The following is a 25,953-nucleotide window of genomic DNA, read 5'->3' on the forward strand; positions in this document are numbered from 1 at the left end:
TCTGGGGACAAAAAGCTAATTTTTTTTTTACTTTAGATAATAGAATTTCTGTAATTTTGTCTATATTATTTTTAATATTTGAAAATTTCAATAAATTATTTGAGCTAACGCATTAAGAATTTTGGTTTGTATTCTTTATACACAATAAGTTGTCAATGATATGTAGTTAGTCTATTTACGTATATTCCCTTATAGTATTCATAACTAACTGATATTCTAAAGAATGTACGTAAATTTCATATTCTAAAGAATGTACGTAAATTTCTTTCATACCTACGGGTGTAACACTGGCTGGTCTAGGACAATACACGCATGCCGCCTGATGAGGCTGTATTGCATGGCTACCCATGCAATAAAGCATCATGACGTCAGGGCGTCAACAAAATTTCTATTTCCTCGGTAAAACTTTAACATTTTTTTCACAAACTTGACTGGTTTCACTATAAAAGATGCAAACAAAGGAATTTTTGTTGGAAATATCACATAATTAAAATTGACTTTAGCCGTGGATTTCTTCGAATTTATTTCAGATGGCGGTATATTATTGTTGTAAAATTGCAATAAAACGTCGAGGTATGAAAGAAAAATAGTCTTTCATAAGTGGATATAAAGGAAAGGGATATTCTACCCTCGGGATCACAAAACGTTGCAAAACCCTCGGCAAGCCTCGGGTTTTACTACATTTTGTGACTTTTGGGTAGAATATCCTATCCTTCATATCCACATATGAAAGAGTCTCATAATATCGTATAACTAAACAGAATAAATGAATGGATGAATGGATGGATGGATGGATGGATGAATTATGAATGAATGAAACAGCAATGCGTTATCAAGTAGATTTCATAAACAGACATATGCGAGGTCTTGAAGTAGTAAGAAAGCAAAAATAGAATAAAACGAACTACAAATGTATTATAGTGAGCCCAATCCAGAGATGTTTAGATACAGAAGAAAGGTATGCGTGGATTAGGGGAGCCATCCTGTGAGGGGGCATTATTTTTATATGAAAGCTGATCCCTAGGTTCCGACCTTGGCAACCTCTCAGTATGTATGTCTGTTGAAAAAAAAGTTTCGTAAAAAACAACATATATGCTAGGTAGTCATTGGTAACATCAGTGCACATGTTTACGACGCGCGCAAAAAAAAAAAACAAAAAAAAAAAAAAAACTAAAAATACTGAAAGGTTGTTTACTTAGCCCTGTATCCCATTTCCAGAAAATGGGGTAATTAATTTTAAAATGCTCTGAACACCACAAGAATCATCCGATCTGAATATGTTTTAGCTTACATTGAAGACAATTCCTTACTGGTCACTATGGTATATGATATGATGGGATTATGGGCGAATTTTATTTCATATCGAAAGTTGAATTACGAGGATTCGTGTAAAAATCGTTAGTCGGAAAAGTACACGCTACATCCCCAGGTCACGATTCCCTAATGAGCACAGACCGAATAAAATCGCCATCTATTCAACGAATGCATCCCTGAAGTGCAGATCCTCAATATAAACTCACTTACTTATAAAAAATTGCACATAAGTATCCCTTAGCGATCCCCACGCTCCATTTATTGTCATGCAGAACAGATGATCACCGATCTCGGCCATTTTTTGTCTGTCGTCTCCGATTTGATACAAGCTCTCTGAATGACTCCTAGGAGCGAGTGGATCAATCAGATAGCTTATAACAAATCGGAGACGACAGACAAAAAATGGCCGAGATCGGTGATCATCTGTTCTGCATGACAATAAATGGAGCGTGGGGATCTCTAAGGGATACTTATGTGCAATTTTTTATAAGTAAGTGAGTTTATATTGAGGATCTGCACTTCAGGGATGCATTCGTTGAATAGATGGCGATTTTATTAGGTCTGTGCTCATTAGGGAATCGTGACCTGGGGATGTAGCGTGTACTTTTCTGACTAACGATTTTTACACGAATCCTCGTAATTCAACTTTCCATATGAAATAAAATTCGCCCATAATCCCATCATATCATATACCATAGTGACAAGTAAGGAATTGTCTTCAATGTAAGCTAAAAAATATTCAGATCGGATGATTTTTGTGGTGTTCTGAGCATTTTAAAATTAATTACCCCATTTTCTGGAAATGGGATACAGGGCTAAGTAAACAACCTTTCAGTATTTTTAGTATTTTTTTGTTTTTGTTTTTTTGCGCGCGTCGTAAACCTGTGATCAGTGACTGATATTCTGAAGAGTGTATATAAGTATATCTTAAAACAAAACAGACATTCCATGTTTTATAGATATATATTTCTGATAAGAAAATGGGGAGTTTGAGATAACAGTAACAGATGTACATGTATTTATGATAAACCTTGTCCTTTGTAATCTCACCTATAGGTTTGGCGAGGCACTACTAATGGAATATGTTGGTTATCATTTCTACGCGCTAAATAATCTTTATGATTTATATATGTTTAGTGCTTAAATGTATTTACTTGGCTATGCTACCATTTTTAAGACATATGGTATTCTCAATCTGATTTCTTAATCTCACCTGAAAACCTAAATCGCATAGCGCTTCCCTATTCACACTTTATTTTAGAGGTGGATGTTCCCACTTCCCACACAGAAACGTTTTCTCAATTTCAAAATGATGAACAAAGTACTAAGCATTGTTTTTATCGTTTTAACGTTAGTGATTTTCATTAATGGCGATGTGGATGACATCACAACTTCTCGTCATCTCCGTCTCATCCATGTTGAAATAGACATGCTGACGTCACTCCTTACCAAGAAAGAGTTGACAAGACGACAGCTTCAATTCTGCGTCACCTCCTTAGAAACACATGTGAACGACTCGACCGGAACATCTAACAACAATGAATTAAACATCAGGACACTAAGGTCGACTTTACGCGAGTTAAAATTGCTGACGGAAAAGGAGAAGGAGTTGTACCAGAACATCATTGATAAAATGAGAGCGTTATTCCCACATAGAGTGTTGCTTCGCGGCCCGGGAAATACCGCTGAAATGTTGAGGGAATTAGAAAATATCTTAAGCCGTTTTACTGATGTGTTTGCGGAGCCGGAGACAGATGAAGTCCCGACAGAATGTTCACCAAGTCCGTGTTTTGGTGAGTATTAACAACTACAGTTGTATATATATAGAAAAAAGCATTTTGCTGAGGAGTTTTTTTTTCAATTTCCTGAAGTAACTTCTTTCTGCAGTTAATGTTGTTTCTGATTTTGTTTTTTTTTAATTTATGTTTTTTTAAACAAATTTTCAGATTCTGATTATATTTTCATGTGCAATCGTCTAGCATTAACTAGTCAAACACTGTAAATAACGATTAAATATTCTAAAATATATTTAAATAGTAAAAGGAATGAAACCTTGCTGAACAACGTATTTTAACCAAAATTGTATTGATTAAGTATATATTGACCATCAAGTCCTTCATGGTTTTACGTTTAATTTTAATTCCTTGTCTCAAAATAACGAGATAATATCATTTCACTTAAAAATTTACTTTATCAGCCCATAAAGGAAAAAATGGCGTCGCCGTTTGTAACGTTGCTTCTGATTGGCTGAGATGACGGCGTAATGATTCCATAGACAAAAGAGTCCTAAAATGAATTTTGAATATTGAAGAGATTATCTTTAGTTAATTGAATTAGAAGGATAAATTTGAATAGATTTTTTATGTTATGGAGATATAACACAAAAATATGAGTGTACTCTCCATAAACCGCTTCGTGGTTTATTTAGAGTACACTCAGATTTTTGTGTTATATTTCCATAGCATAAAAAAAAATCTGTTAAAGTTAATCCTTGATTTATCGTATCCAAAGTCATATGTCACTCGACAGAATGATATTAAGAAATAATAATAGGGATATGAGAACATTTTCGTTACATCGTAATTATGGAGCAGGTTCGGTTGTTACGTTATTTATTTCAAAGAGCAACAAGATGCTCGGAAGATGATTAAATAAAAAAAACACAAAAAAACCCAGACGGATTTCAACATTTGAATTGACATGGTAACAGTATATATTTACAGTTTGAACTGACATGGACTCAATAACCATGCTTTCTAGTATTATCATTATCAGTGTATAATGTTAGCATAACACGCGCTGCGATTCTATTGTTACGTGAATAGTCGATGGCGTAGCAACGTGAGGTCATGTCCCCACTTCGCCGGAGTTACATAATTCACACGTGCTCCATTATCATTAAACCCTCATAACCTAAACAAAATAAACATTTAAACCTTAAATATATTGCTCTGTATCGCAATAACATTAATTCACTACGACATTAGTTTGGGTACGAACGTTATAGTGTGTTTATGGTGTTCTTTTTAGCCTATAACTTTAAATATAAATGATAAATGCTCATAAAACGTATCAAATAACTATAAAACAAAACCACATGATGCAATATGTGTATAAAAGACACAGATGTGATCTTGTTTAACTAAGATGCACTAAGAACAGGGGGCCAGTTCAATGAAAATGGGTGCTCTCATACATTATTTTTGCATTTGGTGGATGGACTAATGAATATACATGTACCTGACATGCATGTGTTGTGGGGTTTTTCAGAAAATACGAAAATTGAAGAAAAAAAATAACAGTAAATATCCCGATTTATAAATAATTTTTCAAATATTTTTTTTGAAAAAAAACCCTATCACATGACTGTTGGTTATATTCATCAGTCCATCCACCAAATACAAATAATGTATGACAACTATTTTCATAAATTGGCACTAGCCTGAACTTTTGATACAGATCATCATTGATCTAGTGTGATGTGCTGTTGGCCTGAAGGAATACCTACCGCCATCCTATATCCTGGCATTGGTTCATGATGAAATGTCTTACTTTCAACAACGTTATTACACCTGTGCTGTGTATATGATACTGTCATATTTTCAATATCGTTTCTCTCTTAAACAGAGCCAGCGAGCCCGATGCCAACTCTACTTAATACAATTGATTTGTGTGGAGACGTGAACGAATGCCAATTTTCATTTGAGGTAACTGACGAGAATAGTATTATGGTTTTGAAAAACTATGGTGATAAGATAACGATACATTCTGGTCAAGATGGGTCGACCATCCGCACATACAACTTTGAATTTCAAGTAGAAGGGATGGCTTATCAGAACCGAGAGACGTTTTACGTGGACAGAGCGCCACGGAATGACAGACTTATTTACAAATATAATACTACATCACGGGAATACACGACCTTAATGGAAATTTCGGAAGGATTTTCATCGTACGGGATGGAAGTTCTTGACGGAATGTTGTTTATAGGGGGAAAGTATGGCGGAGGGATGCATGTGTATTTACTGAATCAATCACGAGTCGTGGAGATATACACCTATATCACAAACTACGAACAATATCATAGCGTGATCATGTGCGCCTCCGAAGTTGGCTCGAAATATGGCCTGTTTACGGGCCGTATCGTTGGAAATGACATGGTGCTGATTACGTCGACAGGAGAGAGATTGTGTGCCACACAGCCGCTCTATGGGTACCAGTGTGGAGTTGTGGGCCGAGACGGAACATTCTACCTTCCCGAAAACAACTTCATCGTACGATATAATTCTAGATGTGAACCTACTGGGATGATGGCCATCCCAAGTTCAGGATATATAACGGGACTTGACATTCAAGATGGCAAACTGTATGTTGGTAAACCAAACGGTCGAATAGATATTTATCAGGTTTGAGTTTGGTACAAGGGAAGTTTGCATTGTATTTGGTAGTTAATGAAGCATTAAGATATTATTCTGGAGTTCCATAAAGTTTTAGTTTGGAGAAGCTTTTTTTGTAACCCAAACATTAGTATATTTTATATGAGAGATACGCGCAGAGTGCGATATCACATGTAACATACTCGTTGTCTATTGAAAAGAAAAGAATAGTATGAAAAACGAGGCAACATATAAATAAAATGGCAAAGGAAAATTAAATATTGTTAATGCTATATTTTTAATATTTGCGTCAAAAACAATTACTGGACCATTGGACTTCAATCCCTTGATGTGGAGTTATGGTACTTCAACCCTGGTCAAGTGTTTTTGTACTGGACATGGGCCCAAATAAGGTAAAGGGGTTCTTGGGTCTTCTCAGAATCATAGGAAGTTAGGGATAAATAGAGGTGCGGGGATAAGAGTAGAACAGAGAGCAGACAAAATACCGGGAGAGACTACCAGAAAGAGTACTAGGGAGGTACCATAGAGTTCGGAGAATGAGGCTGACATAGCGACTGGAGATTTAGTACCTACTAGTTCTGGAGTATGGGATTTAAATAGAGATCAGGCCAGAACTAGAAAAGGAGCTACTTTGACTGAAACAGAAATGAAAGGAACCATTGTAATACACTTTACGATCATGGAACTTGTAATAAACATCAACTTCTAAAAAGGACCCAGAGTTATATTTTATAACATTACATCGCCGCCATGTTATTAAGCACAATGTTTCACTTTTCCGGTTCTGTTGCTAACCAATGTTGTGGGAGTTACCTCGCATGTCTCAAACAAGTGGCCCCATTGCATGTTCCGGAAACTGATTGAAAGTCATCCCTTTTTCTGTTTTTATTTTATCTCTTAGGGTTAGAAATACTTGAGAGCTTTTTCACTTGAGTATTTCTGCTAAAACACACGATTTAGCCATATAGCAAAACTGTGATAAAACTTAACGAACATCATGTAGAGGCAACGACCATTGCGCAAACAAAGATAGCTTGTATGGGAGTCCTGCAAATGTGCAAACAGGTTAAAAACAGTACAAGTGTTCCGGAAAGATTTTAATTGTATTTGATTTATAATCAAAAGAATAATTGTTCGTGCATGTACGTCGCTATGGTCGTGTAACTAAGGTGTTCCTGCATAAAGACTAGATCTCCACCTCTGGGTCGCGAGTTCGAATATATCATGTAGGACAGTTGCCAGATACTCGGAAAAGGTCGTCGAATATTTCCGGATATTCAGGCGTTCCTTTATCTCCTTAATCTGTCATTGCTTTAAAGGGACAATTCAGTCTAAGAGAACATTATTTTTTTTACGTATATCGGAAAAAACAGTTATAATGGAAATTAGATCAGTCGGTTTTACTGTGATACGGAAGAAAAGCCCATGGTGATGAAACACGTGTGAAATGTTCAAACTCGCTCGCTGACCGCCATTACACATTGTGGTCGAACTTCTTGTATGCCGAACCCTGTTCCTTGCTCGTAGAGTAATGCAACTTTAGTCTAGAACTGCTCAAATTGTTCTGACAGTAGTGTGTTTACCTTATTAGATGAATTATCTTGCCTAAAATCATTTTATCACCTCCTCAGTGGTTATGTAGTTCATTTTGTAACGTACGTGACTTTGGCTCGGATATGCGTACAGCGTACATATTGAACCTGCTTTATCGTATTGATCAACGATTTGTAATTACAGCGGTCTCAATTAAGATACTAAACGATGACGTAGAATTTGTCACTATTTCATGTTATATGTTGCGTAAGAAATGTAGAACAATACATTTATGCCATAATTTGCTTCTTGGTTATGTAAAAGAATTATCTTGAGTGAATTGTCTCTTTAAATGACTTTTACTGATAGTACGTCGTTAAACTAAACATCATGTCAAATATCTGAAGTCTGAACCTCTTAACTTTCTGTTGACATAAACAATAGTATATAAGAGATGAGTGAGGCATGGTCACTTCCAATTTGTCTATTGAAATCTGGTAATGATGGTATACATGTATTTACTCCATCTGCAACACACATACTTTGTGGTCTGAACAATTACTAGGATTTCAGAAATGCAACTATTCGAAACATAAAACCATTACAAAAATAAAACACAAAAAAACATTCTTTAATTCACAAAATAATACTTTAGAACATTCTAAAAATGCATTGTATGCAAATGTATTTGTCTAGTACTATTGCTTAGTAACTGACTCATAAGTGCATCATTTACTGCCATATCACTTAAAATTTAATTTTTCTAAGTGTAGAGGGCGACGGGTCTGGTTTTTCAAAATCATAATTCCAATATTAGGCCTAGTATCTAACTATTTCTAACTATAATTTGTATTTGATTATTTGAGATCTCTGTAAGTACAAATATGTGCTTCTAAAAGTGACTAGTCCTTTCATGAGTATTGTTGAGATTCTAACTCCATTATATAATTGTTTTCTTTCTTTGTGACATGGTTTGTGACTGTGTATATTATCGATGTAGCCGATGAATGTACAATACCGTTTATATAACAAGTGCTTTTTTATACTATGTTTAGTTTAACAACATCCTGATTATAGACGTTTTCATTTACAAAATTTCTTAGGAAGATTCATTGGGTTCTTGACACTTTCTTGTTTGACAAGAGTTGCAGTATATAAATCATTAACAACGTAATAAATACGTCAAACCACATTTTTTGTTTTAAAAATAATATCAAATTCAGACAGAATGATATTTCTATTTAACTACTTACGGTTATCAATTATTAGTGTTTTAATACGAACTTATAATCAAATTTATATATTGTATATAAATAATCACATTCTGTATATAAATAAAAACCTACAGAAATATCTCTTCACCAGCCATTCTGCTGAGTATAAAAAGTACAACTCTTTAATAAAGTTACCCTTGTAACAATACATATACAGCTAAGCCATTGCATCAATTTGATACTAATGTAAACACATATAGAAATTTACATAAATAGTCATGTTACATCGAATTTTAACGAGTTTATGATTTTATGAAAATGAATTTTATGCAACGAGTTCTGAAAATAAAATTTATCCTAAAATATGAATGAAAAATGACATATCTTTACAATGCATTTAGAATTTGTTTATGTGACTTATTTATGAAGTGTTTTATAAAATAGATAAAAATAATAATTATCATCTTCTGTAAAATATCACAAAAGGAAGGTGTGTGTGTGTATATATCAATATCACAAACAACAGATATTTGAATGTAAATGATACTCAACTACCACTCCCTGTCCCCAGACAACCTTAATGTTGAACATTACTCAACTTGTTGAAATGTTACACAAACGAATACAGACACTGTAGTAAAGCTAACATAAAAAGTAGACTAATCGCTTGTAACATCCGGGAGGAATACCAATGTTTATATGCCGTATGTGTGTCGAACAAGTCTGAGGAGCCACCAAACTTCCACCAAGATTTCCAACATTCTTTCATTTGTTTTCCCTTTCCAGCACTCTCTCTTTTGTTCTGTTCTATACTGGACGGTTTATGACGTGGATCTGGCACATCTGATGGGCTCTCAGTGTTTGGCCCATCAGTGGTATCAGTTTTAGCTATGTTTTTATCTGTACTGTTTTCAACTTCGTGTAAATGTTCTGGTTCTGCGTTTTCAGCTTGGTTGCCAGTAACAAAGCGAATAAATTCCAAGATATTTTCATGTTCCTCTTTGAAATGAACACTATTTGATAATTCCAATGCACTTTCGGCTAATTCTATCGCTTCCTTAGTATTGCACTTCACGAAGTGTATCTTTGCCATTGCAACAAAGTAGGACATTCGCCAGCGAACCTCCATCTGCTGCCAACCTTCACCAGTGTCAACTGTGGTAAGGAATGACTGTGCAGTTTTAATGTTTTCTTCTGTAACACAATCGTGACATATGTTCCTCAGTGTATAGCCAAGCCCAAGGTTAGCGAGCGTTATCAAAAATTGTAATCCTCTGTTTAGATATAGTTTGTACACTAAATCCTCGTTCAGTTCCTCATCCACGGCAAAATGCATTGCTGCTGCCGCTCCTTTCTGCAAAAGCTCTTTTTTCGTAACCTTGTCAGAACTTTTTTCGTATAGCTGCCAGTAGACCTTGAACTCTGTTATAAGTACCAAGGACGTTTCCCGACATCCTGGAAGAAAAGGAAAGTTACTTTTTGCCTCATTCAAAACACTTAAGACTTCTTCACATGGTTTTCTAGCAGTTAAAAGAGAATGTGCATATATTGTCAAAAGCGATGTGACAGAGGCGCACGGATGAGACGTGTAAGGTACGAGTTGCGCTGTGTCACTAAATAAATTCCTAATGGTATTATCTTCCGCACCTCCCTCCGATAATTTTCTCATCTGAAGGATCTTAATTTCAAAGTATCTATTTGCCACCAGGTGTCGCCTTTCGGTATCGCAATGATTCTTGTCCCAAAGCTGTTGATATTTATTAAGCTCATCATCGAACTCGTGTAGAACATGCTTTCCTTGGTTAAGCAAACGTCGCATTTTACAATAGAGTTTTGTAGCAAGAAAATGTTCTTTAGTAAAGACCGTTCGTTTGATTTCTCTGGACGGGTTACATATGCCAATGAAATCGTCATCACTTCCAGTTAAACACACGTCCAAATTATTCGTCTTTTTACGTGGTGTTGCTACCACTTCACCAAGCGTAACAAGCAGTTCTGTACACAAGTGTGGGAAACTACTTTCATAGTTCAATGCATTGAGCAATGGCACCAATATGTACGGTAGCTTGTTTAATTCCAAAAGCAGACGACGACATCGATCACGTGATGTTCTATGTTCGTCTGTCACATACTCCAAAATTTCCGGAGAGAGCAACTCCTTTTCGTAAAGGTAGTCAGCTATATATCGTGCATCGACATTTTCCACCAATCTGGTGTGCTCTTTTCGGACCGTCTGGTGTCCAATGGTGGACATGCCTGGAGTCTGTAAAGTCTGCGGAACAGTAGACTGTAAGGTATATGTGGTATCATCATAGCAGGTGATCGTTTTGGAACCTGAAATTAAACGTTAAACAAAATCAGTATCAACTAAGAGGAAGAAAAAGGGTATCATCACTGGTATACATATATATTAAAAAACCCATCGAACAACACGATTGCGGTTATTTGAACCGTGATATGTGATATGATACTGCGATTTATCAGAATGAACTGAAGGGATTTGTCTAAAAATGTCTATGTAGATTTTACTTTGATTTATTGTAGGATTGATAGGAAAACAAGATGGTAGCCATCTTGGATTTTAATCATTTAAGTTTTTATCATAATATCTAAAACATGTACTATGCGATTTTATGGTCTTATTGCAAAATCATATTATGTTCTTCTAGTACTTAGAATGATGCTAAATCCAATTTTGTGAATCATTAATACACAGAATTAAGTATAAGCAGCCATCATGATTTTTGACACCTTTACAGAAAGTATTAAAGAGATCACCCTCATTTTAAAATTTTATGTCCTGCTTGGTCTTTAGTTTTGTATGTCCATTTTGGGAACAATCCAACCGCAACATGGCAACATTGAATTTTAAGTGTGTTACTGCTATTTAGACTTTATATGAGACGTTCCCTATATATGTATTGCATAAAAGAAAAATACACTTCTTTCCATTAAGTGACAAATATTATTCTATGGTGGACGCACAAAGATCCTTCTGTGATCAATTGTAATTTTCAGTTTGTTGATAACTGAACATAAACGCCATGACACAAGGAAATGATCAACGACAATGTAAACATTGTATACTCATACAAACGCCCTTATTTTCTTATTTATAATACTACTCGTTTTACACAACAATGCACAGATTGGTGTCATTTAATTTCAATTATATATAAATTGCAACGAGGAAATCAATTTAATCATTCATAGATACTGACTACGAAACAACACAAATAATCGAAAGCGATGTTACCTTTTATATAGATAGAAGTCGTATTTCTAATCATATAATTAAACATGCACTTAAAAATGTATATGAAACATATAATCATTTTATATCGCATTATATCTCAAATATAACAGCAATATGAAATCTGGTCAAAAGTGTTGCTAATTTCCCTGACCAAAATAAATACTAACCCCACAATTCAGGGCTCACCACCTCAGCCTTATGTCATGCTTGCGCTTGTATCGTCATGTTATCTGAAATATAAAGGAGAGGGCTGATATATGCTATATAAAACACTTTCGTTTGTTTGTTTGTCTGTATGGTGCGGAAATCCAAGTGACAGCAGTGAATGTACATTTTATTTCTTGAACTTTAACCTAATGCTGAATTACACAAAGTAATTAATTGTATCTGGTATTTCCGACTAGTAGGAAGATTTGTAATATGAATAGTGTTAATAAAACTCTCTACCGGTATGTCTGCTAACTGTTAATTTCCTTACCGCCAATACAATTAGGTCAATGCTATTATTATTGAACACTGGCTTTGTGTACAACGAGGACGACATTGTTGTGGTGTAAAGCCTATAGTAATGGCTGCCTCAGTGGCATACCACCGATTGATAAATACACATATTTTCGACGAATATCAATACATATATTTTATGGTATATTTGATTTTATAGTGTAAATTAAATACACAGGAAAATAGTATTGGGGATACGTATTGTTACTAAGTTGCCTTGGATCAATGCCAAAATAACGTTTTAGTTTAATGTGTAGAGGCCCACGCTTTTACAAGTCTATAATGTGTTTTCTTCATAAGCATTTGTACCCATTACAGTTGTTCCTCCTACCTACGAAACTATACAAAAATGACTAACACCATTCACTGCGGAGGATGATATTTAGAAGATATCAGTATATAGTGTAATGGTGATTGCGACTGGTATTTGTCAGGTTCTAAACCAAAACATTCATCACTGTCAACCTGTCCCTAACCACAGGTAGTCAGTAACAAACGGTTTTATCTTATTTAGCTTTTCTTAGATATCACGTAGGTATATCATACTAGTTACAGCGTATTTTGAAGACGATTCATGATCATATGTGACCAGGTTTTTTATAATTTCATTAAAGGGCAACTACCTTTTTGAAATTACTTTTAATTTTAAAAGTGAATGTAAAACTAAACTGATGGAGTCACAAAAGTTATTAACTTACCATTAATTCTGCAATTACCATCACATTCTTAACAATTTAATTTAAAAACATTCAGTGCTAATTTTTTATAACGCGGGTCGGTTTATGTTTCCTGCAGTCGTCCTTATTACTGCGCTTGGGACTTTGATATACATTTTCGTATATTATTATTGTTTATAGGAAACTTTTGATTTTTATTTCGCAACGTTAGTGGACCTTTAATTCGCATATCCTTTATATACCCTCAAACCCAACCGTATAACTATATTTATCATAAAACTGGCCTGTCTAGCCATGTCATATATATCGTAAGATATACCCTCAAACCCAACCGTATAACTATATTTATCATAAAACTGGCCTGTCTAGCCATGTCATATATATCGTAAGACACGTGTGTAATAATATTACTGTGGTGTCACATGTAGTTTTGGCGTCATGATCTATTTATGACGTCGCATGATTGTCTCAGAAGACGGAAAAGTCACATATGAGCCGGGTTTCTACTGTTTTATATAGAGACAAAATTAGAAAGTTTCACTTATAGTTATATTAATGAATGTTATGTGATAAAGAGTATCTAACACTCTTGACTATGTAATATGAAATTTATCAAACTCGTTCAATAATTTGATATGTCATTCGCCTGAGGCTCGTGCCATATCAAATTATTGAACTCGTTTTATAAATTTCATATTATTAGCCACTCATGTAAGATCCTCTATGTATATAGTCACAAACACAACTGTATTGGTTATCACAACATTTAAGTCTAATCCCAACAAGTACCATGAACGTCTTCATTACCAATATGGTAATATGAACTGCTTTATCAATGAACTTATTTCAGAATTTAACAAAACAGTTTTCACATAACCAAAGGGTATATTACCTGGCATGTTGAAGTGAATAAGTCCGCTAGCTGATACACAGCTGAATCACTTTAACATTATAGCCTATCCTTTTCTCAAAAGGCGACAATCTTAAGTGTTACATTACCACATTGTGTTGTATGTGTATCAAATTACACAGTATAAATATCAAGTTGTATTTTCAGTGTGTCATCACTACATCTGACTCTTAAGTATACTATAGTCAGAGAACGTATGCACTGACCAATGACCTAAATATAGTGTCAGTTAAATTACAACACAAATGTATAAACCTTTAAAAGTTTATGTGAGAAGTACATTATCTTTTTTATCAGGCTAACATAAATCTATATAAATAATCTTTTTTCACAGAGTCAATCTTGATGTTCACCAAATAAAGCATGATCTTAATAAGTGGATTTTTTTTTTTATATAAAATGACTGGTAAGTGACAGCATCCGTTACTTGACTTAACATTAACACACATTTACCATACGACCAAATATAATCATGGTAGTCTGTAGATTTACTGAATACACATCTAGCATATCGAATTCATAATGAAAATATTATCCAAACTTAAACGAGAAAAAGATCGAGATGGAAATACAAATGTATGAGAGAAGACCCCTTAATCTCCAAAGAAGTTGATGTCAACGCCACACATGTGTACATGTATGTTACGGTATAATTTCATGCTGAAAGCGAGTGATGACAACTGGGTTTTCTTAAAGTAAATTAGCATGTGTCTTAAACCATTATATAAATGTCCCAGAGATTACATGAGACGAAAGTTAATTGTAACACATATATAATCCACATCTAATTAGCGATCTCAAATATGCCATTTCCAGGAAAACCCCGATTCCATTGCTCATATTATAAGGTCATGTTCCCAAGTTCACATCTAAAAACGTATACGTTATAATGTACCTGGTGCTGTCCTTCGTATGCTTTTTATGTTATATTTGATGGAATACTTCCCTGTTAATGCCCTCGAGGGATATATGTTTAATTAGCCATTGTAAGAAACAATTCACCATGTCTTAATGTCCATGTAATAGATAGTGCTGAGACGATATCTTATGTTTTTCATATGATAAAATACCAGGTTGTTTGATTGATAACCCCACAAAAATAGGAAATACCATCTGTAACCATATATAATAGTATTCTAAATTATGTGAAAAGAAATTGTAATTTACATAATATTGTAAATTGTTTTAATGAATAAGAAATATAAACAAAATGCTACATTTCGCCATAATCTATGAATCCTACAGGGATTTTGGTGTACGTTTGGCAATAAGACAAAAGCAATGTTTTAAAAAGATTTGTCCTTTCATGAAAGCCTTGAATAGAATCTTCACTATTATGTTACATTAAATGAAATATGAACCGTAGTAACATTTCAGTCAACAAAAAATTGTATATTGAACATATATTTCATAACACCAAAAGGGGAGGTATAGCGGGTACAGTAAAACATCAGCTGACATTAAACTGTTTGGGGAAATGCATTAGTTATAATTTCAAATTGCAACTGTTCTGATGATAAAAACAAAATCAAACTGTACTCCTTCAGTGTTTGTTCGAACCTTGTTTACCGGGTGATGGTGTGAGTCCGTGTGTATCTTATACTAACGGATGTAATTCTACGTTATCAAGGTACTCGGAAACCTATCAAAGTTGTCCTGAAATCAGGATACAGAGCCGTGGTTGTGGTTAGATTAAATAATTCCACATATGTTAAGTACGTGTAACAATCATACACACATTCTGCACGCGTCTTGCAGTACAAATGTTGATTCATCGTGTGGGACATGAATTGACAATATTATGTTGGTGCTACACAATAGTCCCAATGTCCTTCCCTGTATTGCTGATATTTCCTAAATCTACCCTTAATTAACTTAGTCACGAAATGACTATTTTTCTGTGAAGAAAACAACAAGATATGCAAGAATGGTACAGATACAATTGTATACTTAAATAAAACCAATTATTCTAGAGAAATACTTACAACGATCGAGATACACAAACAACAAATCATACGTCAACAGTTAGTCGCCATTACAAGTACACACATGGCTACGTAGCCGCTCCAGATGATACATAAAGCGTAACGCACAGTGACAGCATACGGCTGCTTAAAACATGTAGTCTATAAATATATACAAATGTATACAACCCACCTGGTGTTGATTTTGTGGTACACAAACGCACTATATTACAATGTCTTCGCTACAGTAAAACGATATTCGTCTTCCTGTGAACACATATCTATCAGTAACTTCACTTCTCAAGTAGGAGTATTCTGCCAGAATTCTGATAGCCGCATTATATTTCTGCGGAAAACCAAGCGGAAATTCCCAGTAACACATAACATAAAAGGCAAGGGGTCATTTCTAATTTAAGAAGCTAAAGAAGCATAGCGTAATCCGGAATACTGAGTTAACAATTGATCCGTGGACACATGTCTACAGACATTATTTCATCAGCGATCTCCTACTTAATTTAATTCCCATTGACAATAAAGAAAAAATAGGAAAAATTAATGTTTTAGATTGAACAAGAATATACAGTATAAGTAATATGACATCAAAAACATCTGGAGCATGACCGACATATACATATTGACTTGATAGTATTTGCTTTATCCCGATATCGATAAAACATATAATTGCTTTTCTACGTCAAATTGTACATGGAATGTTGTAGTAAGGCGTTTCTTGGTCATTCATTATTAATGAAGTGATTCTTTGTTAGAAGTTCCGCCCTGATCAGTAGGGTATAATTGCCTTCTCCCTGCCATAATTACTATTAATAGATTTGGAATTTTTCAGAGTAAAAATAATGCACTGATGAAGCGAAACAGTACTCGGGTACTGGAGACATATATCAAATATTATCTCATTAAAACGGACAATGATCACAACATATATCAGTGTTGAAGTCATATACTAATTCATTTTGCATATGCTTCGTAACAACGATATCCAGGAATGGTAGGATTATATCATGCTTAAATGTGTTCTAGAAATATACCACCATACACTAGAATTTCCTGGATATATTCATAGTCATTATATATACCTGACTATGATTCGTCGCTGGGCTGATTCAATGTCTGAATATCAATGAACCGAAGAAGAAAGAAAGAAATAGAAGGCCCCGCCTTGTAATATTTTCTGGAAGAACCGTATCGTCATACGTTAAATATGAATAAAATTGTATCTTTAGGATTTTAATTCTGGTAGTTCAAATTAGATCATATAGTCGAAATATCCAAATTGTGGTGTCCTCTAAGATTTGTGATGGTTATAGAAAAAAAATACATTCTCTGTAGCTATTCATTATTTGTGCCAAATATATCAAATAGTAGCTTGAATCAAAATTAATATTAGCAGACCATGGCCGTTTTCGATGATGCGGTTTGACTGGTTGGACCTAGTTGTTCGTTTATAAATTAAAGACGGACCTGGTGATTTTATATTGTTTTCAGACGAGCTTTGACAAAGCCCCCAAAGGCTTGTATCAGAAACTGCAGGTCCGTCAGGATTTATATTTCAAATAATGACTTTTACAAACGTCCAAAACGGTTGTTCCGAATAAACGAAAACGACCCATATTTTAGCCAATAAGGTACAATGCTTTTATGACTTTCTGGTACCTTTCCTGACAATCCGACTTGGAGGAGTCCGAGGTTTAATGGCAAGGCTTTGCCCTATTTTTGATCTTCGCTAAACACCAACAATATCTTATGGGCTTATAGTGTATTGGTGTCACTTTTGTCGTAATGCAAACGTAACTGTAAAATTATTGAGAAACGATACAAGATTTCAACCTTCAGATAAACATGGACAAGCAAACTCTTTTGAGCAAGTTCTGATATGACTTCCCAATTTATTTAAAAGAAATTTGTGTTGTGCAATATAACTGACGATCATCGTTTTGTTCAAAAATAAAAGCTAAACTTGCTTGCATAGCCTCAAAGCTACCTACACATTCACCGGTTCATTATTTTTTTTTTAATATTTTTTCCTTTTCCCTTTTTTTTGTTTTTTTAATATGAAAACATCAAATCAACTACCAGTTTTTAAATCATCCATAACCCAAACATTAGAACGTGAACCAGTACCCTGACTAGAAGTAACCAAACATCGGTTAAACAGCAGAGTTGAAGATATATGGAACACGTAACCAGAAAACGTAATGTCTGAAGAGTCTGTTAACGCTTTCAAATCGCGCCTTAACCAGTACGGGTACAATCAATCCTCCAAATTTTCTCTTACTTGTTATAGTGTTACCTGAGCAATTAATTGTTAACTACAAGGATACGCCTACAGAAATCAGAAAGAAAGGTATTGGTGATTTAATTACATGAATACAATTAAAATGTGACGCGAATCCATCACTTTAACTAATTTGGGTAATTCAAAAAGAATGATAATATTTTTCATTATTATCTTAAATACATGTAACACTAATTAATGTTCATTGAATTTTAAACACTATATCAATATTATTATTTAACATCATAAGAAAAGGAAAGGATAATTTTCAGTTACAATACATATGTTCATAAAAATGCATTATTAAACACCAAAATATTTTTCGAAGAATGCGTATTTATCTAATATTCCCAACAGAGATAGACATACTCTTACTCCTAAAGATGATACTGGTTTGTCTCATACAAAACGTGTTCACTCCTGCCGTCTGTCACTGTATATAAAATATACATACATGGCTACCCATGCAATATAACCTGAATTGTGACGTCACCGGGTTAACAAAAGGGCTGATTTCTCAGTACAATTTACATCACTTCAGGAACAAGGCTGGTATTATTACACAAGCCTTACCCAATGTTAAAAATGTAATGTAATTTTTATGTTGGGAGAAATGATTTTTTCTTAAAACTTATAATAATAACGTGGATGTATGATAGTGACATGTACCCTTTCATATTTTGGATTGGTAGGATAGGAATATTCTATCTTCGGTATAAAAAACCTCTCCATTAGGGAAGTTAAGATAAATATATAAATTCACAATTATGTATCGGTAAACTCCTAATATGTTTCTAAAGTTTGAATATCTTTATCACTTACGAAGTCGGGCCGCCCAATCATTGTACAAAAGTAATCCCTAACATTATATGTACCTTATAAGCTATTGAAACTCGTACATTGCAACAATCATGCGGTTCATAACAATAAAGGATACTAACTAGCAACAAGATTATTTCAGGTAATTCCTAGGTCATACATTGGGTAATGTCGTGGTTCTTCGGTTATGCAAATTCATCACATGAGTGTATATTACCGACTAAAACATGAAGCGAATATTATTATGATAATAAGCCAAAGCAATGTTTAATATGTTACGTGACCACAAGTCATATGTTCGAGAATCACTGGTATACGTGAGGCAGTTGTACATTAATATATATATATATAAGAGGTCGGTCATGTGGTTACATCAACCATCATATTCAAAACTTAAAAGCCATGGTTTGTATAAAACTTGAACTTTACACTTAAACTCATATACTTGTAACTTTTTAACACAGTGAATTCCGACACATTAAACACATCCTGAGAGAGCAGTTAGCTGGTGGATGATCTGAACTATCAGACATCTTATAAATTATAAACTCAGTGATTTTGTTACACCTCAGGTTTTAAATGTAAAGTTTATCTAGGAACTTCTCTGTATCATTGTCACCAACACACATTCATTCAAAATATTGTTACACAACAATCTTCTGTGTTTAAAATCTTGTTAGCTTTATAGGGAAATTCTCTGTTACCAGATGATCATCTAGGAATACTATCACTATGTTAATCTCAAATTCTGAAACATAAAGACAGATATCATTTTAAGATATAATCCTTTAAACATGCAATCTTTTTAAAATACAGACCCGTATTATCAGTACATTAAATTTTGATATGAGGATCTGACAACATTCCATTTGGGGTTATGTTCTGGTAACAATTCGAAATGGAAAATGAAATTGCTGCCTCCAGAATATTGAAATTGATTTTCAGGAAACGAAATAGATTGATAAAGCTACGTAGTCATCTTGCCCATAGAGCGCTACAAAGCTTAATGTATATGGATACTGGGACCAACTGGTGTTAAAATATTTGATCTGAAGTACGGTAGGTGGTATAAAGGTCATCCGAACATGACCCGATATCAGATGTTGTCAGATCTTCTATTCAACAAGTGCTTATAAGGATCAGCAATTTAATCAGATTGTAAATCATGTATCCAACTATCAACTTAAATGATCACAGACATTAAATAACTAAGTGCATTTATCTTATAGACATTATAGTGAGAGTTTCTTTTTTATTTATTTATTTCAAACAGTAATTAGAGTTTTAAATATAAAATTGTTTTATTTCATAGTTCAATGATATGCAACCCAAATATGGCAGATTGATACATCATATAAAAGCAAATTTTATAAATATAAACGTATACGCTTTACGTACCAACTTTAAAATTGTTTGTCGATAGGGTTGGACATGTGAACAGTCGAGGGAACACCATATGTATGGGTATGGCTATACCTCGACACACGTCTCCATCCGCAATCTGTATATTCTGTATTTCTGTGGCTGAAATAGTCATTTACATCATCTAAATTAGATAACTGCTATAAAATGGCATAGAAAGTCATTCAAAGAAAATAAGACAAACTAACTTAAATAAAACCTATCATGAACATTTTTGCGCAATGAGTTTATCATAACAAATTCACGCAATCACCATAACCATATATACAACCTATACTGTAAACCAAATTTTTTCGTGTGTAATTTAGTTTCGCAAAATTTTTGATCCATGCATGTTCTCGAAAAACCATCTCTGTGAAATATTATCTACATATTTTATACTGATAGGGATTGTCTTCAAATTTTAAAGTCGCGAATATTCATCTTCAGTTTAACTAGTTAATCAAATAGTCCAGGGGTGGATATATTGTCAGTTACAGTAACCCCTGGAGTATCGTGGATGATATAAAGGTGATTCAGGTAAAGTTTTCATAATGTAAAATTTTTGGATGAATCAGACATGGGACAGATGACCTAAAATGGTTTGTCTCATGATAGAAAGATTATGCAACTTTACCATCTTTGGCGTAGCCTTCTGCACAGCCACAAGTTTCCACTCGTACCAACTGTATCTCTATAGATTTGATCTGAGACTCACAACTGTCCACCATCAACTGTCAATAATAGAAGCATATCATGTGATGGCAATAGTCAATGATAATTTTAATACCACAAAATGTAATCTCAACAGGAAGTAGCTATATATACAGGTAGTGATTTTACAATTTCTACCTGTCTAAATGACATGATTTGCATCATTTTACACCTGTTCAGGAAGATCAGATGAACTATGAATATTTAATGCATAATTATGTATGAGGAAATTCACAACTGGCATATGTTTAAACAAAACTTGTAAGACTTAAACAAGTTAACTCTCATCAGTTTTGCTATACTGTCAGCCATTTTACATTTATTTTACTTAATAGGCTGATTTCCATTTTGTCTCTGAAATATTCCATTCTTCATCAACATCTCAATATGTTAACAAGTTGATGTTTAAATGAAACAACAAATGATATAAAAACATTCATAATGTATACTAAAACAAAGAATCTGTTAACTACACAAGATTACCTCCCCTTTCAATGGCGTTGTGATACACAGTGTGGATGTCTCTAACTTTCCTCTCACTTTGAACTTTGGCACATTTTGTTTCTAAAATGAAAACATTTCAAATTAAGACTTTTCTTCAAGCAGATTTATCTGCACTTAGGAGTAAATTTTTTTGATAACATCATTATTTTTTTCAATATTTTTTTCTTCACAAAGCTACTTGCTCTTATTCCACAGATATGGTGAAATGGTTCACACTTTTTGGCAAGGCCAAATATCCCTACATAATGAAATGTAACAGTATGCTAGTGTCCATAACTTTCCTTCAAGGTCATACATGACATGGGGAGAATAACTCAAATATCAAAATCAAGCATATGCTGTTAACAACCAGTCAGCACAAAATCCTGATATACTCATCATCATCATCATCATCATCATCATGTGTTAGTTTAGTGTGTTGCAACATGATGTTTCTATAATATTATTTCCCCTTTTTCCTTCCTTGTTCTATGTAGCTACTATAGTATCATATTTCATTATTTTGTGGAAAAAGGTATAATAAAAAGTTTCCTCATATGAAATGTAATGCCCTAGGCATTCTATCAGCCTTGCTTCTGACATTTCTAAAATAAAACATTAAATACAAACCTCTTTTACATTGGTAAGTGTTTCTGGTGTTATTGTGAAGTTTACAGGCTTTAACTTTGGTTTTTCCTCTTGATTCTGGAAAAAATAGATTGATATCATTATATTGTACATGTATAATGACTTTTTTGTTCTTGTTTCACACCAAATTTTGTAAGCATTTTACATTTTACATCTGATAAATATTTTTAATAAAAGAAAAGGAAAGCTGTTTTAGTAAGTCTGTTACAATGGAGTTCAATGTACTGTTAACTCTCATAGCTTTATATGTATAAATTTAACTTCTAGTTTGAATGTTCATCCTATGAACACTCTAACTTACCAAATCAACATCTATAAAAAATTACATTGTACTTATATAAAACAAAAACATACCTTATACTCAACAATGAATTCACAGGTTTTTTGTAAATCTTTATTTAGCAGCGATCTCTTCATGTCCACTTTGAGTGTATACTGAAATTAAACATATTTAATGAGGTTGATATAAACAAGAAATACATTAAGTATCTGTGAGATTTAAAATAATCTTGTCTCCATTAAAATATCAGTGGCAGTTCCAGAGACTATAATGAATTGTATTGAATCAGTATATGGTGGATGTATTGAATCAGTATATGGTGGATGTATCACTATTGAATCAGTATATGGTGGATGTATTGAATCGGTATATGGTGGACGTATTGAATCAGTATATGGTGGATGTATTGAATCAGTATATGGTGGATGTATTGAATCAGTATATGGTGGATGTATTGAATCAGTATATGGTGGACGTATTAAATCAGTATATGGTGGACGTATTGAATCAGTATATGTCGGATGTATTGAATCAGTATATGGTGGATGTATTGAATCAGTATATGGTGGATATATTGAATCAGTATATGGTGGATGTATTGAATCAGTCATATGGTGGATGTATTGAATCAGTTTATGGTGGATGTATTGAATCAGTATATGGTGGATGTATTGAATCAGTATATGGTGGATGTATTGAATCAGTATATGGTGGATGTATTGAATCAGTATATGGTGGATGTACTGAATCAGTATATGATGGATGTATTGAATCAGTTTATGGTGGATGTATTGAATCAGTATATGGTGGATGTATTGAATCAGTATATGGTGGATGTATTGAATCAGTATATGGTGGATGTATTGAATCAGTTTATGGTGGATGTATTGAATCAGTATATGGTGGATGTACTGAATCAGTATATGATGGATGTATTGAATCAGTATATGGCGGATGTATTGAATCAGTATATGGTGGAGATATATATTGGTAACCATATGTCTTAAATTAAGTAGGACCACAATAGCAAATAGCTCGCAAAAGTAATACCAGACAGACACTTTTTAAAATAACTGAATAATTAGATATACTGTTATGTAAAATTTGTATAATCTCTGCATGCCTATTATAATCCTTGCTTTAAATACAAACTCTGCTCCATGTGAGCTGAGTTGTTAGTAAAAAAATAGTTTGACTTAGTGTTGGGAATCAATTAAAATTTCATGGTTAATCATCAGTTTTGATTACCAATCAATGATCGAATAAAATCAATCATTTTTTTTCGTGATGTATAAACAAGTCTTATATCAAATTTCCTTCAAAGGCTTACAATCAAGAGGCCATTCTGAGCAGTCATGTTTTCATGTCGTTTATTTTCTTCACAAATCATGCTCATCTGATGAATGTTAACATTACTACAATTCATTTAGATGCTTGAAATTTGAAATGATATGAGTGACAACCATACACAAGGGAATGATTTTAACAAGTTGGCTATGATTTTTTTGCATGTTTTATTGATCAGCTAACTTTATACTTTGGTTTATTATGGTGTCGGAAAATTCCAACAAAACTTGATTACAGATTTCTTACTTGATTCATTGATTAAACACCTCAAACCAACGATACTCGATAAATTTGATTGATAGGAACACCACTACCGGTAGTTTGACTACCAGGTAATTGAAATAACATATTGTTCTAGGTGCAGAAAAAACTATATGGAATGAATGGCTTGATAATCTGTATCAACAATCAACATGAAATTATATATGACAATAAATGTAACTCTAATATTATTGATTCTTCTTACCTGTATGTTAACAAATACTCCGTGGTAGGTTTCATACAGAGTTTTATTTCCCTTTGGCTTCAGTGGAATCTCAAAAGGGATCTCTGTTTTCCCTGAGGGAAGTCGACCAGGCTTGGCTATCTCCAGTGTGTAGTTCACCAGTTGGATTGGCTGAAGTCAAACATACAATTGTATGATAGTGTTTGGAAATGGTTGTAAAATCACAATCGATGATCGGTAGATTATTGATTAAAATTGGTACAACACTAAATATATATGGAATTGCATAAGAAGTTAAAAACAGAAACAAGATTTTTTCCTAGTTGATCAAAGTCTCAGAATTAAAAATAAAAACAAGACAATAAAGTCCATACGTGTAAAAAGTCAGAATGGCTTCTAAAATATTCCCTATCAACTATTTCCTATTGCATTAAGTGCATTTTTTTTTTTTTTTTTGACTTACCTTCAGGGAGTTGTAGAATGCTTCAAACAGCCCCACGCTCTTGGCACTGAGCTGGAGAGTAACTGCACCTTCCATAGCTAGGAGAATGCCTTGGTGTTGTAGATCCCCTTTACTCTCCACCACAACCACCCCGGACACAAGGTCCTGCAACACAAAGTCAGGTTAATGAATAAACATTTCAACAATGTACGGAAGTAAAGGTGGTCAATTCAACTGATTCAATTTGGTTTATTATGTTTTTCAAGTGAAAAATTAAACCAATTTAAGTCTTTAAAACCTTTTTCAAATCAATAAAAAACAGATACAATGTAAATATATTTCATTGAATTTTTTTTTCCATTCCGTTGCAGTCTAATTAACAAACAAAAAGTGTTGTCTATGAGAAATTCTGAATTCTGTAAAATCTATAATGTCTTCTTGTCAATAAAATATACATAACATATTGTGAAGTTTTTTCCAATGATATTTGTCAGAGTTTTTTAAATATCATCTAGACTCTAATATTATTTTAATATATAGTACCAGTTGTAGACTCAAACTATCTAGGGGAGACAATCCAGCAGTTATGGTTGCTTATTGTGTAGTATGTATACCTGGCTGATGTACGTGGTATAAGCACAATTACACACTTGAAATAACGAAGTCTTAACTGAGAGACGTTTTATGTATCGTCCTTTATGTCTGAATGAAGGAGACAGGGTAAGATCATTCGCACTACAGTTGTAAGGGGGGTGTCAGCTGGCTCAGCTGCACAGAAGCTCAAATTGTATGTGATAGATTTTAATTTTATTCAATTACGATAGCATGCAATACCAACCATTTGCTACCTGAGCATGTACTTAGTTTATTATTTAGAAAACATCCTACATTCTAGGTGAAACAGTCTAACTTACCCCCTCTCTGTAAACTTTGTTGATTTTCTTCAAACGCAGGTCCAGCGCCATTTTGACAGATCATGTGACACCATACAAAAATCGCTTGCATCATTAACAAATTAATTAAAAAATATTCGCGTTAATTTTGCTTGATTTGTCTTCATGGTCAATTAAAAATGCTATTCAATATTAATTCTTTCCTCTTGATATTATCAATTAGTTTGATTTCTGAAAAAAATAACAATTCAGTTTTGAATGATATAGGGGACAATATTATTCATTCCATCATTTTCGTACACATATGTTTCATTAATAAAATTCTGATATCAAATGTAATAATAATTTTAATCACATCATAAATAAAATATTTTTATTTCAATGACTTAGTAAAACACCTTCTATAAAGTCATATATATATA

At 33.6% G+C, this 25,953-nt stretch overlaps 3 protein-coding genes across 5 annotated transcripts; 1 reads left to right on the forward strand and 2 right to left on the reverse strand.

Annotated features, from left to right (window-relative positions):
• Positions 1-2,218: 2,218 nt before the first annotated feature.
• On the forward strand, positions 2,219-7,220 carry LOC138317444 (uncharacterized). Its single transcript, XM_069259119.1, has 2 exons — positions 2,219-3,107; positions 4,942-7,220. Exons 1-2 carry the CDS (start codon positions 2,582-2,584, stop codon positions 5,724-5,726), a joined length of 1,311 nt encoding a protein of 436 aa, XP_069115220.1. The 5' UTR covers positions 2,219-2,581; the 3' UTR covers positions 5,727-7,220.
• A 636-nt stretch (positions 7,221-7,856) lies between these two features.
• On the reverse strand, positions 7,857-16,135 carry LOC138317443 (uncharacterized). 3 transcript variants are annotated; one of them, XM_069259116.1, is made up of 3 exons: positions 15,960-16,135; positions 11,882-11,944; positions 7,857-10,792 (listed from the first exon to the last, which is right to left on the reverse strand). In XM_069259116.1, exon 3 carries the CDS (start codon positions 10,710-10,712, stop codon positions 9,069-9,071), a length of 1,644 nt encoding a protein of 547 aa, XP_069115217.1. In that variant the 5' UTR covers positions 10,713-10,792; positions 11,882-11,944; positions 15,960-16,135; the 3' UTR covers positions 7,857-9,068. The 3 variants fall into 3 exon arrangements, with proteins under 3 accessions (XP_069115217.1, XP_069115218.1, XP_069115219.1); XM_069259117.1 differs by lacking the exon at positions 15,960-16,135 and adding an exon at positions 15,788-15,930; XM_069259118.1 differs by lacking the exon at positions 15,960-16,135 and adding an exon at positions 13,785-13,939.
• Positions 16,136-19,304: 3,169 nt separating this feature from the next.
• LOC138317446 (vacuolar protein sorting-associated protein 26C-like) lies at positions 19,305-25,717 on the reverse strand. Its single transcript, XM_069259121.1, has 9 exons — positions 25,553-25,717; positions 24,660-24,803; positions 24,218-24,367; positions 22,479-22,559; positions 22,107-22,181; positions 21,477-21,557; positions 20,917-21,013; positions 20,277-20,402; positions 19,305-19,626 (listed from the first exon to the last, which is right to left on the reverse strand). The coding sequence occupies exons 1-9, from the start codon at positions 25,601-25,603 to the stop codon at positions 19,544-19,546; spliced, it is 888 nt and encodes a 295-aa protein (XP_069115222.1). The 5' UTR covers positions 25,604-25,717; the 3' UTR covers positions 19,305-19,543.
• Between the last annotated feature and the right edge of the window lie 236 nt (positions 25,718-25,953).

The sequence above is a fragment of the Argopecten irradians genome, chromosome 3 (assembly GCF_041381155.1).
Source record: "Argopecten irradians isolate NY chromosome 3, Ai_NY, whole genome shotgun sequence".
Classification (NCBI taxonomy): Eukaryota; Metazoa; Mollusca; class Bivalvia; order Pectinida; family Pectinidae; genus Argopecten; species Argopecten irradians.